Genomic DNA, 20,180 nt, shown 5'->3' on the forward strand with positions numbered 1-20,180 from the left:
TCAGTGGTGGCCTTGGCAGTGCTGGGGGAACAGTTGGACTTGATCTTGGAGGGCTTTTCCAATCAAAACCATTCCATGATTACCCATAAATTAACCTCTGTTGTTTCATTCCCTTCTCCAGGTGGATCCAACCAGCAAAGACTCATTGCTCCAACAGGAACAAGCCCAGGAGAGCAGTGGCTCCAGCACCAGGAAAGAGGGAGGTGGGAGCAGCCTGGGTTGTCCAGAGGCTCAGGAAAACCAGTGGTGTTTGAACTCCCTGGCTCGTGTCCCGTGCAAACAGCGGGATCGATTCCCGGTGACCGTCCCAACCTGCACAAAGGTTGGATGCTTCGATTTTCCCAGTGTTTATTTTTACAAATCGATGGTGGACACAAGCACGAGGCACTTTTTTGAGCTGGCATTCCTTAGGGAATGCTGGGATCCAGGCTGAGCCCAGCTTTGCTACATGATGCGCGGGAAGGACGGGGGTTTGTTCTTCCCGGCAGCCGTGACGATCCCGGGTTTCCTGCGCATCTGCTGCAGGGCCGACATGGTCCTGTCAAAGGTTTGCTGGGAACAGGGAACACAAAGGGATCAGCTTGGATTTCAGAGCACAGTTGTCACCTCTAAAAGCTTTTTACCTGAAAAATAAAACCAAACCCCTTCCCAGCCTTTCCAGGTGCTGCTGGGAAAAGCTGGAAAAATCCCCGTCACACCAGCGTTGCTCTGCTGGTGGTGGATCCCAGCAGGCTCCAAGGAGGGCACAACAAATCCTGGGAAATTCTCCTGAGCACTGAAAAGCTGGTTTTGAAGTGTTTTCGTGGAATCCAGAACAGTTTGAGTGGGAAGGGATCTTAAGGATCGTCTCATTCCAACTCCCTGCCATGGGCAGGGACACCTTCCACTAGCCCAGGTTGCTCCAACCTGGCCTTGGACACTTCCAGGGATCCAGGGGCAGCCACAGCTTCTCTGGGAAACCTGTGCCAGGGCCTCACCTCCCTTCCAGCCAGGAATTCCTTCCCAATATCCCATCTAACCCTGCCCTCTGGCAGTGGGAAGCCATTCCCCCTTGTCCCATCCCTCCATCCCTTGTCCCCAATCCCTCTTCAGCTCTCCTGGAGCCCCTTTAGTCCCTGCAAGGGGCTCCAAGGTCTCCCTGGAGCCTTCTCTTCTCTAGGTGAACCCCCCCAGCTTTCTCTGGGGGTTCCATTCCAGGTTGGACAGGGCTTGGAGCAACCTGGGATAGTGGGAGGTGTCCCTGCCCATGGCAGGGGGTGGAACTGGATGGTCCTCAAGGTCCCTCCCATCCCAGCCCATCCCAGGATGGTCCCTGCCCCAGCTGGGGTCACCTGTTGCTCCATCTTCATCCTGGCCCTGTAGAAGGGGGTGGATCCCGGGCACTCCGGCAGGTTGGTCTCCTGCATCCGCTCAAACTTGTCCTGCTCATCTTCATCCTGCAGGGAAAACCAGGCCCCATTCCATGTGAAAAACACACCTGGAGACACGAGTCAACTGGTCCCAGTCAATTCAGCCACCTCTCCAAAGCCTTGGAAGTGAGAGGTTCCCATTCCTTCACCTTAGACGGGCACATTTGGGCAGGACTTTGGGAGAAGGGTTGGGGCTTTCCCAAAAAAACTTCCCTCAGCCATGCTCTGCCAAGAACTTCCCACAGGACAGTCCCCCTTCCATGCAGGATAATTCCACAGGGTCCTGGATGGCCGAGCTCAGCATGGTCCAGCTCCCAGCTGATGTCCATCCTGGGCTTCTCCAGGGAAAATGGGGAAGGTGTGAGCACACATGGCTTGAATGAAGGACCATTTTAAAGACACCAGCTTCTATTTAACATTTTCATGCTGGATTTGGATACTTCCAGGGCTGGGGCGGCCACAGCTTCCCTGGGAAACCTGTGCCAGGGCCTCCCTACCCTCACAGACAGGAATTTCTTCCCAATATCCCACTTAACCCTGCCTTCTGGCACTGGGAAGCCATTCCCTGTGTCCTGTCCCTCCATCCCTTGTCCCCAGTCCCTCTCCAGCTCTCCTGGAGCCCCTTCAGGCCCTGCAAGGGGCTCTCAGCTCTCCCTGGAGCCTTCTCTTCTCCAGGGGAACCCCCCCAGCTCTCCCAGCCTGGCTCCAGAGCAGAGGGGCTCCAGCCCTGGCAGCAGCTCCGGGGCCTCCTCTGGACTCTCTCCAGCAGCTCCACGTCCTCCTGCTGCTGTTCCCAGGGCTGGAGCAGGGGGGTCTCAGCTGAGGGGGCAGAGGGGCAGAATCCCCCCCTGCCCCTGCTGGGGGGATGCAAGAATTCTGGGAAATGAGAATTTTACAGGAATGTGCCTTTTCAGGAGCAGGAAAGCCCCCGGCACCCAAAGTTGTGGTTCCTGGCAGAGAACTCGCCAAGTCCCAGTTGCCACAAAAGGAAACACAATAGTTTGGCTGCAAACATTGGATCCCTCAGGCTGGAAACCAGGCTGGAAACCAGGCTCCCAAGCACCCTCCACCTCTGGGCACTTTGCCCGATGCCTGATATTCCACACATTCCCAGGTCCCTCAGTCACTGTCCTGTTTTAGCCTCTAAATGGATGTGGCTCCAGACAGTCCCTCTCTGCCTCACAGAGCACCAGGTCCTCCTCTTCCTCCTCCTCCTCCTCCTCCTCCTCCCTCGTTCCCTCATCCCCACCAAGGAGGATGAGCAGAGACAACTCACCAGGCACATGACCCTGTCCACGGGAATCATTCCAGGCCTGATGCTCCCACCGGGCCTCAGAGCTTCCCGCACATCCTCAGGGATACAGAAGGACTCGTTGTACCAGATCTCAAACTCTGCAAAGCAAAGAGGGGGCTGGAACAGGCTGGAATGACCCAAGGGACAACAGTGGGATGGTTCTCCCTGCCTGTGGATCAGGCGGGATCTTGGTGCTCTTAAACCTTCAGGGGGGAGCTCAGAATTCCAAGATCTTGAGTTTAAACTCTTGGAAAAGTTGATTTAAGGGCGCTGGTGGCTGTGCTGGAGGTGGTGGCTGCTCCTGGGGACGTTCCCTGGCCACGAGGTGGCACCGCTCCTGCAGCCCATGGATCGGGATCATCCCTTTGGAATGGTCAGCACGTCTGGGGCTCGGGTTTCAATCCCACACGCTCCAGCACAGCCACTTGCCATCCCATAATAGCCCGTGACAACAGACAGCAGGTGGGAATTCTGTCCTTATTAATCCTGGGCATTTCCCAGGCACTGCACTCCCGATAGGGAGAGTCTGGGATATTCGAACAAACATCTGGAACACCCAAAAGAGCCAAACCCGGATCCAACAGGAACCAGTGGCTAAGTTAGGATTTGGCCCTGTTTATCCCTGGAACAATCCCTGGCATTTCCTCCACCGTGGGATGCTCTGACGGATCCAAGCTGTGCCCTGGCAGGTTTCTGGAAATCAAGTGTTGCCATGTGCACAACATCCAAATGTTTGGGACTCTGGCATTAGTACACGGAGGGGACAAACCCAGGGATACAGCAGGGGTAGTTGGAATGCACAGGTTCAAACCTGGAACACACCAGGAATTTGCAGGGATCACCCTGGGCAGAGGAGTGACCAAGCTCTGCTTCCTGCCAAGGCTGCAACTCTGGGACCTGGAACTCCCAGGGGGAAGAGGATTCCCCTGGAGTCCAGAGCCACAGCCCTGTCCCAGGGCAATTCCTCAACCACCACCTCGGTTACATAAAACCCAGGATGAGGTCCAGGGGCAGCAGTGGGAGCACTGTTGTTAAACTGTTGTTAAATTCCTTGTGGAAAGGTTTTTCCCAGTGTTGCACCTACTGGTGTGACCAAGGAGCAGAGTGTCATTATTTGGGAGAGAGAATCTGCAGGAATTCAGTGTCGGGTCAAAAAGAAAAGTCACTTAATAAGCAAAAAAATCTGGTCTGGAAGGGAACAGGGAAAAGGACAACAGAGGATGGGAACTGCCTGGAGTGCCAGGACAAGGGGGAATGGCTTCCCACTGCCAGAGGGCAGGATTAGATGGGATATTGGGAAGGAATTCCTAGCTGTAAGGGTGGGGAGGGACTGGAATAGATTTTCCAGAGAAGCTGTGGCTGTCCCATCCCTGGAAGTGTCCAAGGCCAGGTTGGAGCAACCTGGGCTAGTGGAAGGTGTCCCTGCCCATGGCAGGGAGTGGAATGGGATGATCCTTAAGGTCCCTTCCAACCCAGAGCATTCTGGGATTCCGTGATGCTTGTGAATGCTCCAGCCTGGATTTATCCAGAGGCTGCTGGGCCCTGTGGATCCACACCTGAGATGAGCCTTTTCCGGCACTTATCCACCAGCTGTTGGCAGTGCTGGATCTCTGCCTTGAGGTCCTGCAGCTCAGCATAACCAGCCCTGTGCTCTTCCTTCAGCTCCTTCAGCTTCAGGATGAGGGAAAACTCCTTCTCATCGATGATGACCTGGCCCTCCTCGTCGGTGTATTCTCCTGGAGGGGGGAAAAGGAGAGGAATGTCCCTGGTGAGAGGGAAGGGAGGGACAGGGCTCTGCAGGGGGGATTGGCCTGGAGGAGGGCTTCACTTGGATCCCATGGAAAAAATCCCAGGGAAGCCATGGGAAAGGATTTAAAGGCTAAATCCTGGTCAGCGCTTTGGGACAGTTAAACCAGTGCTACTGAGAATCATGGAATGCTTTGGAATGGAAGGGATCTTAAGGATCACTCAGTCCCACCCCCTGCCATGGGCAGGGACACCTTCCACCAGCCCAGGTTGCTCCAAGCCCTGTCCAACCTGGCCTTGGTCACTTCCAGGGATCCAGGGGCAGCCACAGCTCCTCTGGACAACCTGTGCCAGGGCCTTTCCACCCTCACAGCCAGGAATTCCTTCCCAATATCCCATCTCACCCTGCCCTCAGGTGTAAAGCTTGAGTAGGTCAGCTCAGGGAGGTGAAGTGTGGAGGACTCAGCTGGAGGACTCAGGTGACAGCCTGGCCTGTCCCACTGCCCTGGCAACCAGCAGTGGTGGGTTAGTGGTCTCACCACCCACAATTCCTTGAAGCCAAGAGCTCCATTCCTCTGCCACATCCTTGCTGGCCACAGGGACTCACCCTCCTGCCACCGCTTCCGCTTCTTCCCCTCCAGAGTCTCCCTGACTCCCTCCATCTCCCGCTTGATGTCGTTGATCCTCCGTGCCAGGGAATTGCTGCTCCTCTTCCTGGCCAGGAGGATGCTCTTGTTCTCCTTGAAGATCCGGCTGATCTCACTGCCAGCCCCCTGCTTAAACAGCTCAAACGCCTGTGCCGTGGATGGGGGGATGCTGAAACCAGACAGAGACATGGGGAGGTCAGTTTGTTCTGCTCTGTGGCACAGAACTGTGGAATCAGGGAATTGTTGAGGTTGGAAAAGCCCTTTGAGGTCATTGAATCCAACTGCTCCCCCAGCACTGCCAAGGCCACCACTGACCACGTCCCCAAGTGCCACATCCACAGGGCTTTGAAATCCCTCCAAGCATGGGGACTCCACCCCTGCCCTGGGCAGCCTCTTCCAATGTTTTCCAACCGTTTCCATGAAGAAATTTTCCCAGTATCCAACCTGACCCTCCCCTGGCACAGCTTGAGGCCGTTCCCTCTCCTCCTGTCCCTTGTTCCCTGGGAGCAGAGCCCGACCCTCCCCGGCTCCCCCCTCCTGTCAGGGGGTTGCAGAGCCAGAAGGTCCCCCCTGAGCCTCCTTTTCTCCAGGCTGAGCCCCCCCAGCTCCCTCAGCTGCTCCTGCTGTTCCAGCCCCTTCCCCAGCTCTGTTCCCTTCCCTGCACACGCTCCAGCCCCTCAGTGTCTGTCCTGTACCTGTGAAACCCAAACCTGATTCCAGGATTTCAGGTGCTTCGCCATCCTTGGGAATGGCCATGGATGAGGTTTGATGGGATCCTCCCTGAGGATCTCTCTGTTCTGGCATCATTCCCGTGCCAACCTCCAAACCCACTGTCCCCCAGGATACTCCCAGAACAAAGTGATTTACACAGACACCATATTCCTCAGGAGATGCCTCAGAATTGAGTATTCCCTGGAAAGCAGGCCTCTAATGGATTGAGTTTCCCCAAAAATAATGAATATTGTTCCTCCCTATTGTTAAACAAATGCTTTTGCTCTTTCCCCGCTGGATTCCCAGCGTGGATCAGCCACCTCTGCCAGCCAAACCCTGGAGCTCCCTGCTTTGCCAACCCCACAGTGCTGCTGCCATGGCTTTCAAGTCCTGCCTGCTTAGAAAGTCTGAATTCCAAGTGGGATGTGTCATTCCCAGCTTTTCCATGAAATGGCTTTGATGCCAAGATGCCCCCACGAACACCAGCTCTCATTCCAACAGGAACCACTCTGGGCAGCAGGAGGGAAAACATCACACTCCAGGGGTGCTGCTCTGTGCTGCATGAGGCTCTTTGGAGAGCAGGATGGATCTGGGAGCAGAAGGTAGAATCACAGAATTCCAGAATGGTTTGGGTAGGAAGGGACCTTAAAGATCATCTCATTCCAACCCAGGAACCCAGGAGCTTCCACATTCCTCAGTCCAGCCTGGTCAAATCCAAGCTCCAACTGCTGCCATCTCCTGACTGACCTCTTAAGGGCATTTTCCAGCTCCTCAAGGACTGTGGGACGCTGTTCCCGTGCCAAAATCCTGGCAAAGGGCTGTAAACAACAGCCACTGGGCAAAGTGCCACAGCTGCAGCTCCGCCAGCCAGCTCCGAGCTGCTGGAATTGCTGTGGGATGTGCCTCGTGCAGCTGCAGCTGCAGCAGCTTGTCCTGCCAGCTACAGGATTTCAGGGATCTCAGAGGAACACTGGATACGTGTGGAGGGCACGGAGGAACACGGAAATGTGCTGAGGTGCTCCAGGAGTAAATTCTCCTGGGGCAGTTTCCCTGGGACACCAACAGCCAGAACCCACAGCCTGGGCTGATCCCACAGCAGGGCAGGGGGGGATTCTGCCCCTCTGCCCCCTCAGCTGAGACCCCCCTGCAGAGCTGCCTCCAGCCCTGGGAACAGCAGCAGGAGGACGTGGAGCTGCTGGAGAGAGTCCAGAGGAGGCCACAGAGATGCTCCCAGGGCTGGAGCCCCTCTGCTCTGGAGCCAGGCTGGGAGAGCTGGGGGGGTTCCCCTGGAGAAGAGAAGGCTCCAGGGAGAGCTGAGAGCCCCTGGCAGGGCCTGAAGGGGCTCCAGGAGAGCTGGAGAGGGACTGCGGACAAGGGATGGGGGGCCAGGACACAGGGAATGGCTTCCCAGTGCCAGAAGGCAGGGTTAGGTGGGATATTGGGAAGGAATTCTTGGCTGGGAGGGTGGGGAGGTCCTGGCCCAGGTTGCCCAGAGAAGCTGTGGCTGCCCCTGGATCCCTGGAAGTGTCCCAGGCCAGGTTGGAGGGGGCTTGGAACAACCTGGCATAGTTGAAGGTGTCCCTGCCCGTGGCAGGGGGTGGCACTGGGTGATCCTTAAGATCCCTTGCAACCCAAACCATTCCATGATTCTCCAATTGTAAGGACCCACTTCCATGACTCTGGGGGAGGAGTTGTGGCTGGATATGAGGTATCTCTGCACTTTTCCTGTTAACCAAAGGGGAAGGAATGCTGTAATTTTCAGAGACTTCCCAATTAAAAGTCCAACTGACCAGGACAGAGCTCAAAGCACACGGAGGTGACAATCACCACCAACATAACTGGGTGCTCAGGGTGTTCCCAAAACCATTCCTGTCCTGTATTTTTACATCCAAGCACTGAAGATCCCCAAATCCCTGCTGTTTGCTCTGTAGCTGTGCTCAGGGAACACAGTTTGGTCATTCCAGTGGAAATCACCACCTGGGAAGGGGGATCTACTCCCCTCCAGGGTTACCTGGGCTGCTGGGTCTCCTTCCCTGAGGAGGGCTCTTGCTCACTATCTGCTCTATCCTGCTCACTTGCTCCCTCTTCCTCAGCCACATCCTTGGTGGGACTTTCTTCCTGAGTTTCTGGTGGTGCAGAACCATCCAGATCCCTTTCGAGGGAAGGGCTCACAAGTTTTTCCTTCCTGCCAGGGTGGAAAAGATGAACCAGGTTAATTAATTTCTTCATCAGAGGGAATTGGAACCAGAGCTGCTGTATCCTTGACACACAGACTTGGGGGAAATGTCAGGAAGGAGCCAAGCAGGGATTTGCTTCTGTAAATTGAAGGATCTTTCTCTGCTCAGGACTCGCTGGTTCCTCCTTCCCTCCCAAAATCTCTTCTCCTCCCCTGCTCCTCTGCCAGCTCCCTCCCTGCCTCATCCATGGGCTGCCCATCCCTGCCTGACCAGAGCCGGGCACTGCCAAGGGCCGGGTCCTGCCCTTGGGTCTCAACAACCCTGGAATGCTCCAGGAGGGGGGAAGAGCAGCTGGAAAGCTGGAGAAGGACCTGGAGGTGCTGGTGACAAAGGCTGGGCATGAGCCCAGGTGTGCCCAGGGGAGCAAGAGGTCAATGGCCCCTGGTTTGTGTCAGCTCTGGTGTGGCCACATCTCCAATCCTGGGGTAATTTGGGCCTCTCAGGACAAGACATGGAAGGGCTGGAGCGTGTCCAGGGAAGGGAAGGGAGCTGGGAAGGGGCTGGAGCAGCAGGAGCAGCTGAGGGAGCTGGGGGGGCTCAGCCTGGAGAAAAGGAGGCTCAGGGGGGACCTTCTGGCTCTGCAACCCCCTGACAGGAGGGGGGAGAAGGGTGGAATCAGTCCCTTCTCCCAGGGAACAAGGGACAGGAGGAGAGGGAACGGCCTCCAGCTGTGCCAGGGGAGGGTCAGGTTGGATACTGGGAAAATTCCTCCTGGGAAGGGCTGTCCAGCCCTGGCACAGCTGCCCAGGGCAGGGGTGGAGTCCCCATTTCCTGCAGGGACTTCAAAGCCCTGTGGATGTGGCACCTGGGGACATGGTCAGTGGTGGCCTTGGCAGTGCTGGGGAGCAGTTGGATTTGATGACCTCAGAGGGCTTTTCCAACCTTGACAATTCCATGATTCCATGGTTATCAGAGAAAAGGAAGAACTGCCTGGTGCTTAACTCACTTGATCTGCTCCTCGCTCTTCTTGTCTTCCTTCTTCTCCCCAGGAACGGGTGAGGAGGAGGAAGTTCCAGTCTCTAAAGCCTCTCTCTGCAGCTTTTCCCCTTCCTGCACCAAACCATCACCCAAATCACCCCCACCTGCCTGGAAACAGAAAGGAAGAAACCATCAGTCTGCACCATGGAAGCTGAGCAGCCCTTCCCCAGCAGCTCTCCCATCCCATTGTCCAACCTGACCTGGAAATTAAAACCTCTGTGCTGGAGTCCACAGCAGGATTTATGGACTGTGGATGATACACATCCTTGGCTCCAGAAATTATAAGGATTAAAAGAAGGATCTCAGCAGAGCCAGGTGATCTGACCTCACCTTTTACAACTGAGATGTAGACAGGGCACCTTCTAGTTTATATTTTATAGGATCAGGGGGAATGTTTAGATGGGATATTGGGAAGGAATTCCTGGCTGTTAGGGAGGGGAGGCCCTGGCACAGGTTGCCCAGAGAAGCTGTGGCTGCCCCTGGAGTCCTGGAAGTGTCCAAGGCCAGGTTGGACAGGGCTTGGAGCAACCTGGGCTAGTGGAAAGTGTCCCTGCCCATGGCAGGGGGTGGGACTGGATGATCCTCATGATCCCTTCCAACTCAAACCATTCTGGGATTCTAATTCCCATTTAATAGACTATTAAGGTCAGATAATGGGCCTATCCTCCTTCATTAACTGCTGCATCTCTGCTCTGCACACATTTTTTGCCCAACCCATCCCACGATTATTTCTCAGTTTGATTTCGACAGGGAAAAGCTGAACTTGAGGCAAATCCCATTTGGGCAGCAAAGTAGCCAGTTCTAAGGTGGATTCTGGGCCAGGCATTACCTCATCCTTCTTCTCCTTCTTGTCCTTTTTCTCCTCATCTTCCACCTCTTCACCAGACCCAGAGTCAGCCTTGGACTCCCCCTTGTCTCCAAGCAGGTATTTGCTCCTTAACTTGGCCTCTATGTCTTTCTCCTGTTGACTGGGGGAGAAAACAGCTCCTGAAGCATCATATTCCACATGGGAAAACCTGTGATCCTGCCAGCATCAGACTTCCAAAGAAAACCCCCTTTTCCCCTTGGTCTCATCCCCAAACACCCCATCTTGCCCCTTCCACGCTTCCCACAACCATCATAATCTTTATCCACTCTCCTCCTCTCTTTTTCCATGACTTCCCTTTAGGTCTCTTGGATATTGAAGCTTTTTGATGGGTATTTTTATACTTTCCATAACTGTGATCCAGATTAAATCACATTAACTCTGCTCATCTCATCCCATCACCTTATTTTAACCTTTAATCCAGGCTTGGAGCAACCTGTGGAAGGTGTCCCTGCCCATGGCAGGGGTGGAACTGGATGAGCTTTAAGGTCCTTCCATCCCAAACCATCCTGGAATTCCATGATCTTACCTTATAATCACTTTGAACTGTTTAAACACCTCCTGGATTTGCCTGATGCTCACTATCTGAGGAAGAGAGGTATAAATCCAACAATTTTGGTATTAATTCTTTAAAGAAGTTCCAAATAAACCAATTTAAAGGGTTTTAGGACTGAGGAAAATTGTCCTCAAGCTTTTCCAAAACATGGAGACAGTCCCTAACGTGCAAAAAAGAAGTTAAATTACAGTTCTGTAGTGCTTTGGGGTGAAAAAAAAGCCTCTTCAGAAGACACTTTCATTGTGTCTTCCTGGAGGAAAATGGGATGGAATCAATATTTCAGTCCTTTTTCACCAAAAAGCCACTTACATCGATCTCCTCGATGGCTCCTCTGAGGTATTTGTGGACTTGGGATTTAATTGCTGCTCTCTGGACACCAGTCAGGGGGCTGTAAGTCACCAAACAACGATTTACCTGAGGGAAAAATGTGGAAAACTGAGGATCAGGAAGTTACAAACAGGTGGGGGGGAGAGGAGAACGATGGGGACAAAGCTTTCAGCAGGGCCTGTCGGGGTGGGACAAGGGGGGAGGGTTTGGAACTAAAAGGGGGGAGATCCACACTGGATTTAAGGAAGGAATTCTTCTCTGGGAGGGTGGCACAGGTTGTCCAGAGAAGCTGGAACTGTTCCAGGCCAGGTTGGACGGGGCTTGGAGCAACCTGGGCTAGTGGGAGGTGTCCCTGCCCATGGCAGGGGGTGGCACTGGGTGATCCTTAAGGTCCCTTCCCACCCAAACCAGTCTGGAACTCCGGAATTCCACCAGTCTGGCAAACACCTGACATTACTGTGCCCATTTCTGATTGGGGTTCTCATCACCTGACTTGGCAGGAGATGGGATTTGGGAAGCAAACATTCCCCTTCCCATCCCAACCAGCAACAGAAGGGCTTCAAGAGCCTTAAAAAAACATCTCCGGTGGCTCAGGATTGAAGTTACAACAAAACCTCCCTGTGTGGGATCTTCAGAGCTTCCCCTAAACCCCAAAAGATGGTGTTGGAAGCAGAAGGAAGAACCCAATCCCACTGGACACTGAGTTAATTGATCCTTACAACGATGTCCTGCAAGACCAGTTCCTGCTTCAGGAGATCAATCTCCTCTTCCAGAGCCTTCACTGACACCTAACAGGGAAAAAAAAGGGTGAGCAAATCACTAAATTATATTGGAGAGGGGAAAAAAAAACCCTGAAAGCAGCACAGAACTGGCTGCTGGAGAATATCCCAGCTGGATAGCAGCTCCCTCAGGGTTTGCAGAGGGATTTGGTGGGTCTGGAACACATTTTGCCTTTGATCAGCTCCCAGCAGGACAGTTTCTGTCCTGCAGAGTCTCCCTAAGCCATCAAAAGAAGGGCCACCTGCTTTTTAATGTGATGATTTCCTGATCTGGCACTGTAGGGATCAGCAAGTTCTGGATTCTGGGATATTATGTGGGAAGCCAAGCAGAACTGAGCAGCTCTGACCCCACTGGGCTGGGTTGGACTGAATGGCTCCAGAACCTGGAATACCTTCAAGGATTCACTCTTTAAAATGTGTTTCCAGAAAGGTGTGAGCACCCAAATCTTGGAATTCAGGGAGAACTGGACACTGTTTTGAAGGGACTTGTGGAGCATCACAGCACAAAGGTTCCTTAAACACTCCAATTCCAGCTCCTCTGGTTTGGTTTTTTCCACTCCTCCAGCTGTGGAAGTACCCTCAGGACACCTAAAATCCTGTGATCCTTGTCCTTAAATTATTTCCTTGTTCAACCAAGTTTTCCCAATTGTGGAAAAGATGTTACTTCACCAGCAGGAATGGGGATAATGCCGTGTAAAGCTGCAGGTGGGACTGGGATGATTTCCCCACATATCAGGGGAGTAATTCACAATAAAATATCTCTGTTGAGAGGTGAATCTTATCAGAAAAAAATAGAGATCCACATGCAATTGAAAAAATTTCCACATCTCACTGCCTGGCTGTTCCCTCTCAGCTCACTGAATACCTATTTAAAATGTTTAATATTAATCCATTTTACCATCCACCTAAAATTAGCAATGTCAGCTTGGCTGAGAAGGGATAACTTATGGAAACACCTAATTTTCCTCTGGTTTTTAAGGTTATTATCCTAAATATTAATGAATTTGAGCAAAAATTCCTCCCTCCATTCCCATTCTTTCCATACCTCTGGCTCAAATGTCACGTTGGGAACTGGCTCTGCTGTGATCCACCTCAGCCTGGTGGCAAAGCGAAGGGAAGACAACTGGAAAACAAGGATTTTAAGGAACTAAAAGAGATACTGGCAGGGAGATCATTTTCCAAACCTGTTACTGCTTAATTAAGTCAGATACAAGGACACAGAAATATAAAAAAAATCTATTTAACTGCTCCATGTCAGATCCAAGGACATGGAAATATAAAATCTATTTAACTGTTTAATTTTAATCCATTTAAAATCTATGTCACTGCTCCAAGGGATTCCCTCCTGTGTGTTACAGGTGTGGTTAAGCTCATCCAGTTCACAAAGGGAGATTTTCCCTGATTTTATCGTTTCACAGGTTAAAAACCAACTTGTTGGGAGGTTCCTCCTGATTCCTGATCCAGCTCTGCTGTGAACTGGTGCAATTCCAGTGAGCCCATTATGTGATGTCCCATGGAAACCCATCAGAGCTGGATAATAATGATAATTAACACTCTCCAGAGAGCTTAAATTTGAGCTGCCCTGCTTCAGGCTCTCAGCTGACAGGAGTCTGTTTTCTGAGCCTTCGAGATAAAATGAGCTTTCCAACGTCTGGGATGAATCAGGCAGGATGTTTCCCTGCCAGAACCCTCCAGAGGCTGTTCTTTAAACCAAGGAGCAGCAGGAACAAGGCTTGGATCCTGCAGGAATCCCTTCAACTCACCGTCTCTTCCACGTGAGCAGCTTCCCCACAGATGTTGGTCACCAGGACAGTGTTGCAGTTTCCCCCTGGGAAAAAATAATAATAATAAAAATAAAGCAAAGAATATAATTGGGGGGGTTGTTGTTTCCTTTTCTGGAATTCAATGTATTATGTGCTGTTTAAAATACAGAAGAACCATAAAATTCCAGAATGGTTTGGGATGGATGGGACATTAAGGAACATCCCATTCCACCCCCTGCCATGGGCAGGGACACCTTCCACAAGCTCAGGTTGCTCCAACCTGGCCTTGGACACTTCCAGGGATCCAGGGGCAGCCACAGTTTCTCTGGGAAACCTGTGCCAGGGCCTCCCCACCCTCCCAGCCAGGAATTCCTTCCCAGTATTCCACCTAAAGCCACTTTCATTTGAAGATGCCCACAGGACACAGCCAGAGTGTGACTGTCCCTCCAAAGGGCACAGAGTGACTTCAAAATAAAGATCAGACGTGTTTCCATGGAGTGACAATGCAATGAAAAGATGGAAATAAAAACTGTGATTTCCAGGAGTTTATAAAGGTTGTGTTTTTTCAGGATTCCCAGAGAAGCTGTGGATTCCATATCCAGGAAAGTGCCATATCCAGGGAAGTGCCTAAGGCCAGTTGAGCAACCTGGGACAGTGGAAGGTGTCCCTGCCCATGGCAGGGGGTGGCACTGGATGGACTTTAATGTCCCTTCCAACCCAAACCATTCCATGATAAATTGTGGCCTTAGGACTTAATATTCTCATAGAAACAGCATTTTTAGGAGCCCTTTGGGGCTGTTGTGAGGCCCAGCCCTTACCCAGGGAGTCCTTGAGGACGTGAGTGAGTTTGCTCTGCCGGAAGGGAATGTAGCCCCTGCTGGGATCAGCCAGGGCCAGGATGATTTGCTCAAGGAACGTCAGGGACCTGTTGATGTAGGAGTTCTCTTTCTGGATCTGTCCTGTAGACTGCAAGGGAGATCAAAAGGGGAAGTTTCCATAACATGTTTCCGGCCAAACAGCAGGAAAAAGCAGAGAAAAAAACTCCGAGGGTCAGGAGCTGATTCAGACCCAACAAATTCATGATCTGGAGCTTTCTCCAGTCTGAAAACAAGTTTGTAGAGACCTCAATTTTTCATTACAAGTCTACAAGTACTTGGATTTCCTTCCCAAAGGGTGTGTTTGTCACAGGGCTGGTGCAATTTAAATTCTGATCAATACAGAATGTTATGGAATCAGGGAATTGCTGAGGGTGGAAAAGCTCTCTGAGATCGAGACCAACCAAGCACTGCCAAGGCCACCACTGACCATGTCCCCAAGTGCCACATCCACAGGGCTTTGAAATCCCTGCAGGGATGGGGACTCCACCCCTGCCCTGGGCAGCTGTTCCAGGGCTGGACAGCCCTTCCCAGGAGGAATTTTCCCTAAGAGCAGAGCCCGACCCCCCCCGGCTCCCCCCTCCTGTCAGGGAGTTGCAGAGCCAGAAGGTCCCCCCTGAGCCTCCTTTTCTCCAGGCTGAGCCCCCCCAGCTCCTTCAGCTGCTCCTGCTGCTCCAGCCCCTTCCCCAGCTCCCTTCCCTTCCCTGGACACGCTCCAGCCCCTCCATGCCTTGCCCTGAGGGGCCCAAACCATGTGGGATCCGAGGGGTTCCCAGCACTCACCTCGATCTCGCTCAGTCTCTCAGAACCCGCCAGGTCTATCAAGGTGATTTTGGATTTAACGCCTTTGAGATTCGTGTAAACCGCGGAACGACACTGAGGGAGAACAGAATATAAACTGCACTTGAACTGAAACACAGCAAAAAAAAAACAGACTGCAAAAGTCCTCTTTGAATCCCTAAAAAGCTGTTTGAAACATCTCTGGAGCTCTCACCTCAATATAAATAGTAAAGATGCAGTGGGATCTGGAGGAATTCTTATTCAGGGCGTGCTCTGCTATCACTCTGTTGTTGTCACCCTGCAAATGGAGACAAAATTCAAGGCTCAGCTCATGGGATTGTGGCTTTTTGAGGAACAGCCAGGGAACACCTCCCTGGATCTTTCAGTTTCCCGCAGAAGAGCAGCTTTCCCTTCTCCAGGTGAACAACCCCAGCAATCCCAGCCCTCATCAGCATCCCTCTGCTCTTTAAAAAGGGATTTCCAGCACATTCCAGAGCTCAGGACACCACAGGCCTGTCATTAAAAAGGCCAGAGAAGGGTTTTAAGGGCACCAGATGGCTCTGGGTGAGAACACACTTCCTGCTTCCAGATCCAACCATTTATTCCTGTTTTCCTCATGAACTGAAGGAGCCACAAGGAAAAGATGCTGCTCTAAGCAATCAGACTTCCCTCACAAATCCAATCCATTGTGTGAACAGCCCTGCTGTAAAATCTAACCATGATCACCCCAAACTATCTGCCAAAGACCCTTTTCTTGGAGCATCTCCCAGAATCCCTATGCCAGGGACGTTTTCCTTGGGAGAACAAGGGCTGCAAAGATGTTCCACCCACAACAAAGAGAACAAGGAGTGTTGGTTGACCAACCCTCCTGGCCACACACCTCCTGCTTTCCTGCCTCCTCCCTCAGCCAACAAAATAATACAGAGAATAAAGGAAATATTTGGGTTCTCTTGCCTCAAAAAAGAGATTCAGGGCCTCCTTCTCGTTGCTGACAGTATAGACGGACAGACCCCTGACACAAACCCCCTGAGGGGAATCCAGGACAGCCAGGGGGATGTTCCTGGAACCACCAGGGCCCAGGAGGTCAAACAGAGCCTCATTGTAGACTTCCAGGTAGGAAATTCGGACACTGGTGAGGAGGGTGGTGGATTCTCGAGCTGCTTTGAAGACCTGCACAATGACACAGAGCTTGTCTCCGTTCACAGACAGGATTTTTAGCTATTTATGGCTTCCCAGAGGACATATTTCTATGTAGATGTTTATGTAAGATATAAATAGATATAAGATTAAAATAGGTGTGATTAAAATAGATATAAGACACAAATAGATATAAGATATAAATAGATATAAGATATTAGGTTTTAAGCTACACATTTATATAAGATATGTAGAGATGTGTATATAGAGATATTTCTGAGCAGCTCCAAGTACATTTGGGTGTGTGGAGCTAAATGTGAGCCGTGGTTGCCTGAGGGCTCGACTTGGATTTGGATTCAATGATCTTATGGAATCAGAGAATCCAGGAATGCTTTGGGGTGGAAGGGACATTAAGCATCACCCAGTGCCACCCCCTGCCATGGGCAGGGACACCTTCCACCAGCCCAGGTTGCTCCAACCTGGCCTTGGACACTTCCAGGGATCCAGGGGCAGCCACAGCTTCTCTGGAAACCTGTGCCAGGGCCTTAGAGGTATTTTCCAAGCTTAAAGGTTTTCTGATCAGTTTTAACAGGATATCACAAAATGATAGCTTGGAAAACACCCCTTTTGAAGGCTTGGTGACCTTTGGGGAGCAGCAAGAATTTTCCACGAGCAGGTAGAACTAAAGCTCTGTGAATGACACCCAAGCTGCTTTATTTCTTTAATCCTCATCCCTTGGGTGAAATGAAGGGGGGAAAAAAGACATAAATCATATTCACTGTGTTAAAACACTTTTATATCAGCGAGAGCAGATACAAGAGGTGTCCCTGGTATTCCTCCCAGCCCCCTTTTCCCAGATCCAGTACCTGCTGGATAGCTCTGGGGATGATCCCCCGGTGCTTGTACTCAGTGGTTGATCCAGTCATGGTGTAAGTTTTACCAGCCCCAGTTTGCCCATAACACATGATGGTGCCTGGAAAATCCCAAACCAAAAGGATAAACTCAGGGGGGGGGAGCCTCAAACAGAACAGCCAGTGGATCTGTCCTCAAACCAAACCCTTATTTATTATCAAAATAACAAAAACAGCAATAAATCACCATTGTGGCCACATAAAGCTTCAGCCACCAAGTGCCTGGCCACAGTCTCATAAACCTTGTCCTGGGAGGTGTAGTGGAGGAGCCCATCCATCCTGAAGGACCAGTCAGTGGAGGAGTTGTTCACAATCCCTCCCCTGGCATCTTTTTCGATGTGGATGTCGATGCTCTGCAACCCAAAAAGAGAGGGAGATCAATTCAACAGCCGTGAGGAGCTCCAGGGATTGGGGACCTGGAATTAAGTAGGAAAGGGAGCACAAACACCAGGATTATTTTACTCCCTTGGATGGTTATGGATGTCCTAAAAATACCTGGCAATACTCTCGAATTTCTGGGGGTAATTATTCTAAATAAAGAAGAAATGTGGTTAAGCTCAACTGTTTAAATTTCAATTATTTTGTGTCTCAGAGGAATTCTGAATTAAGCAAGAGAAGGTGAAGGGAGGAACTTGCACAAGGGGGGATGGAAATACTGTGCCAAGCCGTGGTTCCCACTGGGAATCCCTCCTGGATCAGTCAGTCCCAGCCCTCCTGAGGGTTTTCCTGGTGATTGTACCACCAGAAGTGGGTTTTCCATAGTCAAAACCACTGTCAGGCAGGAACACGGGAACCAACAGGCCCCAAAACGTTATCCATGGCCTTAAGGGATGGGAAAATCCTGCCTTCTCCACGGGCAAAGCTGAAATCAAACTCCAAACCCTTCCCACTGGGAATTTCTTTCACTCTACCTTGTTGTCTGTCCCAAACTTGATCATGTCTTGGGCAAAATGAGCTGTGGGCTTGACTCGAACAAAGGCCTGGATTGGCTTTATGGCTCTAAACAGAGAGGGAAAAACCAGGAAAATAAGGATGTTGCAATCCCTGAAATGACATTTATATCATTTGTCAGGAAAAGGAGAACTCCAGAGCAGTCAAATTTAAAAATTAAGTCTTGGTAAAGGTTCAGCTGCAATTTTTATTCTTTATGAAAAGCAACTGTGGGCAAAGAGCTGCTGGAAATCCCTTCCAGCCTTGTCCTGCTTGGAAAATTGAAAAGAGAAAGGTCTTAATTATCCTGATTTCCTCCTGTATACCAGGCACAGGAGTGTTCAATAACACAAGTTTCCCACCTGAGACACATGAACTGAATATTTGGGAATCCCTGGAAGGTGTAGATCCCATATTTTCCCTCAATTATTTCCTCCAGACAGCCTGTGCTCAATAATGATGTAATAATTAGTGACAACTTGTAGTTTGGGACAAAATCTTTTGAATTTCTTGTATATTGAGGATTTTTGGGATCTCTCCACCATTTTACCTGCTCTGAAATGAAATGTGGAGGTTGGGGCTGAACCAAGACTTGTTGGATTTAAAACATTTGGGGGATACCTGGAAAAGTCACTGCCAGAGAACAGAAAGGAATTGCTGTTCCCTTCCTCCTTCTCCTCCTTCTCCTCCTCCTCCTCCTTCTCCTGGGCCTGGGATCTCCTGGAGGTCGCAGAAGCCTGTCCAAAAAAAACACCAAAACCCAACATTGGAGCAGTTGGGAATTATTTCTTCAAAGAAAGAAGTACAGCAGGGGAAAGGAGGAAGGGAAAATCCTGGGGAAGAATTCTCCCATGAATCAGAGAGAACAAATTCCAAAGGAGTGGAATTTTCCTCGCTGCAACAATGCCTGTTGCTGGATGTAAGGATAAAAGCAACGATTCCTGGGAGTGTTTGTAAACACCAGGAGATGGGAAGCAACAGGTTGCCCAGAGAAATTGTGGCTGCCCCACCCCTGGAAGTGTCCAAGGCCAGGTTGGACGGGGATTGGAGCAGCCTGGGATAGTGGATGTGCTTTCAGGTCCCTTCCAACCCAAACCATTCCAGGATTCCAAGTGGGCCCAGCTGGGATTACCCTTGAATTAGTCTTTGTTTTGGAGGGAGAACCTCGTCGCTCTTCTGACCCCTGAACCTTCTTCTGCTTCTCTTCCTCCTGCCAGGGAAAAATAGATCCCATTCCATGTGAAAAACACACCTGGAGACACGGGAAAACCGATCCCTTTTGCCACACTGAACACAGACTCAGCCATCTCTCCAAGGCTTTGGAATTGAGAAGTTCCCCTTCCCACAGCTCAGGTGGGCAGGACTTCGGGAAAAATCCATCTCCAAGAGTTGGGAATTGCCCAGAGAAGCTGTGGCTGCCCCATCCCTGGAATGTCCAAGGCCAGGTTGGAGCAACCTGGGCTAGTGGAAGGTGTCCCTGCCCCTGGCAGGGGATTGGAATTAGATGATCCTTTAGGTCCTTTCCAGCCCAAATCAGCCTGGAATTCTGTGCCCAGCTGGGATTACCTGTTGGAAGGAGGAGGCAGAACCTTGTTGTTTTTCCAGCTGCTCAACCTCCTCCTGCTGATCTTCCTCCTGCCAGGGAAACACAGACCCCATTCCATGGGAAAAACACAACACCTGGATACACAGGGACCAACTGATCCTGTTTTGCTGCACCAAACACGGATTGAGTGATCTCTCCAAAGCCTTGGAAGTGAGAGGTTCCCCGTTCCACAACTCGGGTGAGAAGATTTGGGCAGGAATTTGTGCAAAATCCGTCTGGAAGGGTCGGGGCTTTCCAAGGGAAGCTGTGGCTGCCCCAGCCCTGGAAGTGTCCCAGGCCAGATCGGAGCAACCTGGGATAGTGGCAGGTGTCCCTGCCCATGGCACGGGGTGGAAAAAATGATCTTTAGGCTCCCTTCCATCCCAAACCATTCCGGGGGAGGAGAAGGGGGGATGCTGGGAGGGGGAGAGCGATGCCTGGGGGGCTGATGCCGCCCGTGTGACCGCGCTCCCAGAGCCAGGAGCACCGACTAACCCTTGCGGAGCGAGGCGGCGACTCCTTCGGCATCCCCTTGCCCGAGCTGGGGGTCCGGCTCGGGGAGGCGTCCGGTGTCGCCATGGCAGCGGTCACTTCCGGTTCTCCATGGCAACGGCGGCTTCCGGCCCGTCCCGGAAGCGGAGCGGGTACGG

General features: G+C 51.6%; 1 protein-coding gene across 3 annotated transcripts; it reads right to left on the reverse strand.

Annotated features, from left to right (window-relative positions):
- Window positions 1-328: 328 nt before the first annotated feature.
- Window positions 329-20,156, reverse strand: KIF9 (kinesin family member 9). Of its 3 annotated transcripts, none has more exons than XM_027703596.1 (23): window positions 20,026-20,155; window positions 19,078-19,155; window positions 18,567-18,682; window positions 17,927-18,014; window positions 17,203-17,368; window positions 16,971-17,077; window positions 15,922-16,137; window positions 15,182-15,265; window positions 14,971-15,063; window positions 14,131-14,278; window positions 13,313-13,377; window positions 12,595-12,672; window positions 11,490-11,558; window positions 10,753-10,857; window positions 10,417-10,472; window positions 9,852-9,990; window positions 8,991-9,130; window positions 7,819-7,992; window positions 5,057-5,265; window positions 4,260-4,439; window positions 2,686-2,801; window positions 1,332-1,436; window positions 329-552 (listed from the first exon to the last, which is right to left on the reverse strand). In XM_027703596.1, exons 1-23 carry the CDS (start codon window positions 20,107-20,109, stop codon window positions 445-447), a joined length of 2,724 nt encoding a protein of 907 aa, XP_027559397.1. In that variant the 5' UTR covers window positions 20,110-20,155; the 3' UTR covers window positions 329-444. The 3 variants fall into 3 exon arrangements, with proteins under 3 accessions (XP_027559397.1, XP_027559396.1, XP_027559398.1); XM_027703595.1 differs by having other exon boundaries at window positions 10,753-10,856; window positions 11,483-11,558; XM_027703597.1 differs by lacking the exon at window positions 7,819-7,992 and having other exon boundaries at window positions 10,753-10,856; window positions 11,483-11,558; window positions 20,026-20,156.
- Window positions 20,157-20,180: the final 24 nt, after the last annotated feature.

This window comes from Neopelma chrysocephalum, unplaced genomic scaffold, assembly GCF_003984885.1.
Source record: "Neopelma chrysocephalum unplaced genomic scaffold, ASM398488v2 Primary Assembly neopelma1_243, whole genome shotgun sequence".
NCBI classification, from domain to species: Eukaryota; Metazoa; Chordata; class Aves; order Passeriformes; family Pipridae; genus Neopelma; species Neopelma chrysocephalum.

Excerpts from the sequence above, each read along its gene's own strand:
- KIF9 (XM_027703595.1), bottom strand. The coding sequence starts at position 20,109 with ATGGCGACACCGGACGCCTCCCCGAGCCGGACCCCCAGCTCGGGCAAG. Across the intron at positions 9,131-9,851 it reads AGAAGGAGAAGAAGGATGAG|GCAGGTGGGGGTGATTTGGG; the intron begins GTAATGCCTGGC and ends TTCTGTTTCCAG. Across the intron at positions 5,266-7,818 it reads AAGGAGACCCAGCAGCCCAG|CATCCCCCCATCCACGGCAC; the intron begins GTAACCCTGGAG and ends GTCTGGTTTCAG.